Source organism: Dryas octopetala, chromosome 5 (assembly GCF_963921425.1).
Source record: "Dryas octopetala chromosome 5, drDryOcto1.1, whole genome shotgun sequence".
Lineage (NCBI taxonomy): Eukaryota > Viridiplantae > Streptophyta > Magnoliopsida > Rosales > Rosaceae > Dryas > Dryas octopetala.
In genome coordinates, this window is record NC_141370.1 from 13,279,496 (window position 1) to 13,285,396 (window position 5,901).

Sequence of the window (5,901 nt, forward strand, 5' to 3'; positions counted from 1 at the left end):
TCTAGAGGATGCTCTATAAGAGATTTCATTCTAGCTATGGCATGCAAGAGACATAAATAAGTCATTCAAGAAAATAATGTGTCATCTCTTTTTTCTCATAACTAACTAAATAAAATAAGTCAGTTATGCTAGGCTCTTTCTAGCTATCGGTGTTACTCTTTTTTTTAGATACATAACTCTACGTTTGCATAAAATTATGTAACTAACTACGTTTGCACATATGTAGACATGCTTACATTTTATTCCTTAGAGATATCTCTATTGCAAAACAATGGCAATTAGTATTTTTATAGAAGTGGCCAAATTTTTTTTTTTTTTTTTAAAGAGATTATCAGACAAACCAAAATCAAATCCCTAAATCAAATTGAGAGAGAAGTTTGAGTGGCATAAATATTACCAATGTCTGGCCGCTAGTGAATATCATCGTTCTGTTATTGACTGTGATGAAAATATTATGCTTCCTGATCAAAAACAAAAATATAAAAAACCATCAAATATAGTTGAAACCAAAACTGAAGCAAGGAATACATCTGTGAATCAAAATAAATAGAGAATCATAAGAGGTCTTACATTGTTAGAGCAAATTCACGATTGGGCTTGGAAACCAAGCATATATATATCATAGTCTAGGTGCTTGGGCAGAAAGCATATTAATGAAGAAGAGTATGTGGATATTTTACTTGAATTTTCTCATGTATCACTTTAGTATGATATATATATGTGCATAACAATGATATATGCTAGACTGATATATCATCGTAAAGGGATATATAGTAAAATGAAGGAGTTATACATAACCGTACATTTTAGTGTTAATCGTTTGTCATCCAGTAAATGTTTGAAAAGGTTATATACAAGGGTTTAAATTTCGAAGTTTTCGGCGAAATTTCGCCGAAAATTTCGTTTTTCAGGGGTTCCGAAATTTTAACACCTATTCGACTAAATTTCGGAAAATTTCGGCGAAATATTCGAAATTTCGCCGAAATTTTGAGCGAAATTTCGAATGCCCTTACAGCAACTTTTTTTGAATTTGAGCGAAATTTCGCTTGAATTTCGTCGAAATTTCGCTTGAATTTCGTCGAAATTTAGCGAAATTTCGACGAAACTTCGCTCAAATACCCAGCCTAACCCGAGCTCAAAATCAGAAAATCTCAAATACCCAGCCTAACCCTCGGCGAGGCGAGCTGCCCTCGTCGCCACCCATCGCCGGAGGCAGCAGATCAAATGGCGACGACGTCGCCGGAGCCAGATCGAAGAGAGACGACGTCACCGGAGCCAGATTGAAGAGAGATCAAAGGGTGATTGGGCAGGGAGGAGAGAGAAGAAGGAGAAAAGATCTTGGAGAGAGAAGAGATGAGGGAAAGGAAGGAGGAAAGAGATGAGGTCTGGTGTGTCTCTCAGTCTCTCTGCAGTGGCGTCTTAGACTAGGAAAGAGGAAGTTACGGGAAGAAGGGAAGAAAGGAAGAAAGAAAAGAGAAAAAAAGAGGAAAGAGAAGAAAAAAGAAAAGAAAAGAGGAAATGAAGAAGTTACGGGAAGAAACTAGAAAGGAAGAAAGAAAAGTCAAAAGAGATAGGAAGGATTTGGTACAAAAAGTAGATCAGGAATCCAATATACTTTTACATGGCCATCTGATTCATCTCACAGAACTTGAATAAAGCCTCCTCCACTTTTCATTTCTTCCGTAATTTAATTTGGGATTTTTTTCTGACGAATATTCGCTTGCATGCCCCGAGTAACATAAATTGGAGCAGTGATCAGGTAATTATATATTTATACCGAAGGAAAGAGAAGAAAAAGAGAAGGAAAAAAAAAAGAAAAGAAAAAGAAAAGAAAAAGAAAAAAAAAAGAAAGAAAAAAAAAAAGAAAAAAAAAAAAAAAAAGAGGAAAAAAAAAAAGTTTATTGTTAATTGGGATTTGGGGCTTTGGGCAATTAGAAAGAAAAAAAAAAGTTTAGAATTTCGTTTAGTTGTTTTAAACTCTAAATCCTAATACATTTATATATAAAAATAATTAAAAATACTTTAAAGGGCCTAAACCCTAATATCTTAGTGTGTAGATTATAAAGAATAAAGAGTATTAGAGTATATATAATATATAGGATTTAGTGTATGAATTATAAAATATGAATATATTAATTTCATTTATTCATTGTACTAATTTTATTTAACAGTATTTGCCTCCAGCGCGCATTATATTCATCACATATCACATGAAACTTATCATATAATTTGGTTTCTTCAATATTTTTTATCAATGTAGTAGATAATATGTTAAATAAACATATGGTAAAGTTTTATTCAAAATTTCCGTATTTTGATAGCAATTTCCGTCATTTCCGTCGAATTTTTGTCGAAATTTAAAAATCTTCGAAATTTCTGTCGAAATTTCCATCGAAATTTCCATCGAAATTTCCATCGAAATTTCCTCGAAACCCGAAATTTTATTCCTTGGTTATATATCATAGTAAAAACTGAAAAATATCCACATCCCCAATAAATTCAATTTTTTACTATATATTTCGTTTGTCATCCAGTAAACGTTTGTCACCCTAAGCATATATATATCCAGAACGATGATTAGTGTTAATCATTTGTTTTAACTATGTGGAAAGAAACATTTGCAACCAAATTTGCTCTGTTAGAATCTAATAGACACATCAAAAGTGCCTCAGTATCTGTCAAAAGAAAGAAAATTTTCATACATCAAAGAAGAAAATTAATTTTCATACCTTAATTGACATTTTTACTGTGTTTTTTTCTTGTTGTATTTTGTTCTTAGTTAATAACTTCCCACAACTATCTAATATCTTCATGTTTTTAGGTAGTGGGCTGTTTTTATTTTTATTTTTTTAAAGTTTATTTTAGTGGTTGTATTTTACAACTATGTTCTCATTTATTGGTTTTTTTTTATGGAACTGTTGTTGAATGAAAGATAGTTTAAGCAATCTCATTTTTATTGAAGCCTGTAACACCAAATCCTTATTCTGGCTTTATAATAGTAAAGACAGAAGATTAATAATATTGCGGAATATTATAATAAAAAATCAGGGGCATAACATCATTCTGCATTTAAAAAAATATTAGAAATGTAAACGGAAGAAGGTTTAAAAAATTAAGATTGTTAATTTTCAATTTTGTACGTTTTAAATTTTATAATTCCAAAAGAAAAAATGAAAAGAGAAAGATGACACTTTATGGTTTAACAAACAATCCTCCAATTCAGCACAAATGGTGACTAACAGATGAAAACTTGTAGTACTAAATTACAACAATTGCTACAAAAACAAAAAAAAAACAAAAAAAAAACAAAAAAAACAAAAGAAGATGATTGTTCAAATTAACATTCTAAATTCAATATCTGAAAATAGAAAGGCTTGTTGTTGGCACACATGTGGGAAGTACACGTACGGAGAGTCTAAAATAAGTCGGAGAAGATGTAATATATGACGAAATTAACCACCCAAAGCTCCCATCACTATCTGTAACAACACAGGCTGTATCTGAGTTTATGGCCTTTCCTTTACTCTTCTTCTCCTTCCAAATTTTGAACTTCAATGCCATGAACAACTTCATATCTTCGAAGAATCAAAGACACACTCAGCTTATTCTAATTACAAATACATGGGAAGGACTGGTTTTGTTCGAGGGTAAGCCAATATACATGACACATGCAGGGTTAGTCTATTTTAAGGTAAGAGTCCCTGTGTAAATTAACTATCCTATAATTTCTAAAGCATAACAGAGGGTTAATTTAATTCAGTTTAAAACTAAGGGCCTGAGTGAAATTTGAACTCCGGTTTAAATGAGTTAGGAAATTGTGAAGGTCACAGGATCCTCTTAAACCTTTCAGTTAACCCAACGACTTGCTAGCTAGCAAAGGGTTTAAGTAAATAAACAAGTTGAAAAGAATAGAAAGATACATCAACATTTTCATTAAAACTTAGGGGGATCAGCGATATGGATCATCCCCTGGATGTCAATCCTATTCTCTTGGGGAGCAGAAGGAGTATTCATTGGAAGATGATCTTCAATAGCCTCTTTATATGCACCAGGGAGTTGGTCTTGCACTAGGTCGACCTCAGTGAAATATCTTTCATCCTCTCCTATGGGAGTTTCAGGGGGAGACATGGCAACCCCCGGTGTAGCAGCTCCGTTGATCGAAATTGTCTTGATCGACCTGCACCTTCAGAATATCACGCTCCTGGGTGATGATGGCAAGGTTCCCGTTGGCAGTGGCAAGGTTTTCGTCAGCAGTAACAAGTTTCTCGTTGGCAGTGGCCAACTCCCCATTCAGACGAAGGATTTGAGTGTTTAGCTCACCGACCTCAGCCTTATGCTTCTCTGCTAGCTTGCATATCAGTAAGGGCTTCATGATCACTACTTTAATACAGATGCATTACTTTTAACAATAGAAAGGTATGTTAGGATTTTCAAAAGTTACACCGAACTTTAGATATAGATAGATGAGATGTTCCAAGTCATCTGTTCTTCAAAGTTAACTTGCAAATTGATGGAGTATCTTAGTTGATCGCTCAAAGAAACTGTACGTATAGTGATTTATAAATCTATGTATACATAATTTGTGAGAATATGTTAGTGGAAGATGAGTAATAATATTGAAGTATTTTATAGTATGAAGGCCAATATAGAATTCTAGAAACCAATCTCCAAGAAAACTCACCTTGTTGTCGGTCATAATTTGCTTCATGCTGCTGGATTAAGTTTCTCTCCATATTTGACAGTATGCTCTTTAGTTCATCAAATTCTCTCTGGGTGTTGAATTCAAGTTTGCTTTTCAATTCATCAACAGTTCTCTGGGTGTTCCTCGACAACTCCAAGATCTCAAGAACATTCCTTGATTCCTCCACTTGGAGGTTTTCGAACAGTCTTCGGAGCGACCTATCCAAGTCAACAAGTTCGTCGTTGTAACAATGTAAGCAGCAGTAGTTCCACAAACGAAGATTCGACAACCTGAAAACGAGCTCTGCACCATCCTTCATTTTTTTTTGAAGATCTTCTATTTCACCGGCTGGGAGGCTCAATTCCTCATTATACAATTGTATCCTTTCGATGGCCCTTTTTACTCGTTGCAAAGACTCTAGCGTGTTCTTGAGATCTCTAAGTAGGTATCTAAATCTTGCAGTCGTGCGCACCGCTTCCTTAACGCCTTCATGCAACGATGTAAATGGTGCTCCTCCGAGTAACGCCAGTGCCAACTCTAGATCTGTCGACATAATTACAACTACCCAACACCAAAATTACAAAACTTGCATGTATTCTTATCAATATCAAGTTTGGGACAAGAGACTAAGCACTATCATCGCAGATTAGAAGATGTGGAAAAAAGTACGTGAGACTAGTCAAAACCAAGCTGCACTCAATTTTCCGTTACTTTGTTGCTGGCCATACAAGAGGAGATAAGTAATGAGAGGTTTGCAAGAGACTCTTCAGTAGGACAGTTGTGGCACGTGCCAACTTCACTGATATATATGAGCATGCATACTTATTTTAAGTAAAACTTGCAGTTTTTTAAAATAAATAAAACAAATAACGCTCTAATATTGAATGGTCTTACGATACACCTGATCATACGATTGCCCTGCTCAAAACTTTTTCGAGATTTAATATTTACGGTTGCTTATTAGTCCACTAACGACCACCACCTCCACTTAATAAGTTTAGCTCATATATCAACAAATTAAAAAATTTTGTTATAAAGTTCGTCCTTTTTTTTTATCCTTCCGCTACCTTCTAATATCAGTATATCACCAAAGAAATCCACCGGAGAAAACAAAAAAGCATAAGAAGGCGTTGAAGTTAAGGAACCACCTCCACCCGTTAAAGATATATAAACTGGCTGAAATGATAAAAAAAAATTCAGCCACAAAACATAATATCTAT

The 5,901-nt window shown here is 34.2% G+C and overlaps 1 protein-coding gene across 5 annotated transcripts; it reads right to left on the bottom strand.

Annotated features, from left to right (window-relative positions):
* Positions 1 to 405: 405 nt before the first annotated feature.
* Positions 406 to 5,411, bottom strand: LOC147284490 (uncharacterized). 5 transcript variants are annotated; one of them, XM_086242911.1, is made up of 2 exons: positions 4,682 to 5,401; positions 406 to 461 (listed from the first exon to the last, which is right to left on the bottom strand). In XM_086242911.1, the coding sequence occupies exons 1-2, from the start codon at positions 5,232 to 5,234 to the stop codon at positions 421 to 423; spliced, it is 594 nt and encodes a 197-aa protein (XP_086099037.1). In that variant the 5' UTR covers positions 5,235 to 5,401; the 3' UTR covers positions 406 to 420. The 5 variants fall into 5 exon arrangements, 4 of the variants coding, with proteins under 4 accessions (XP_086099037.1, XP_086099038.1, XP_086099039.1 ...); XR_015122254.1 differs by lacking the exon at positions 406 to 461 and adding an exon at positions 3,845 to 4,399 and having other exon boundaries at positions 4,682 to 5,411; XM_086242912.1 differs by lacking the exon at positions 406 to 461 and adding an exon at positions 3,845 to 4,348 and having other exon boundaries at positions 4,682 to 5,400.
* Positions 5,412 to 5,901: the final 490 nt, after the last annotated feature.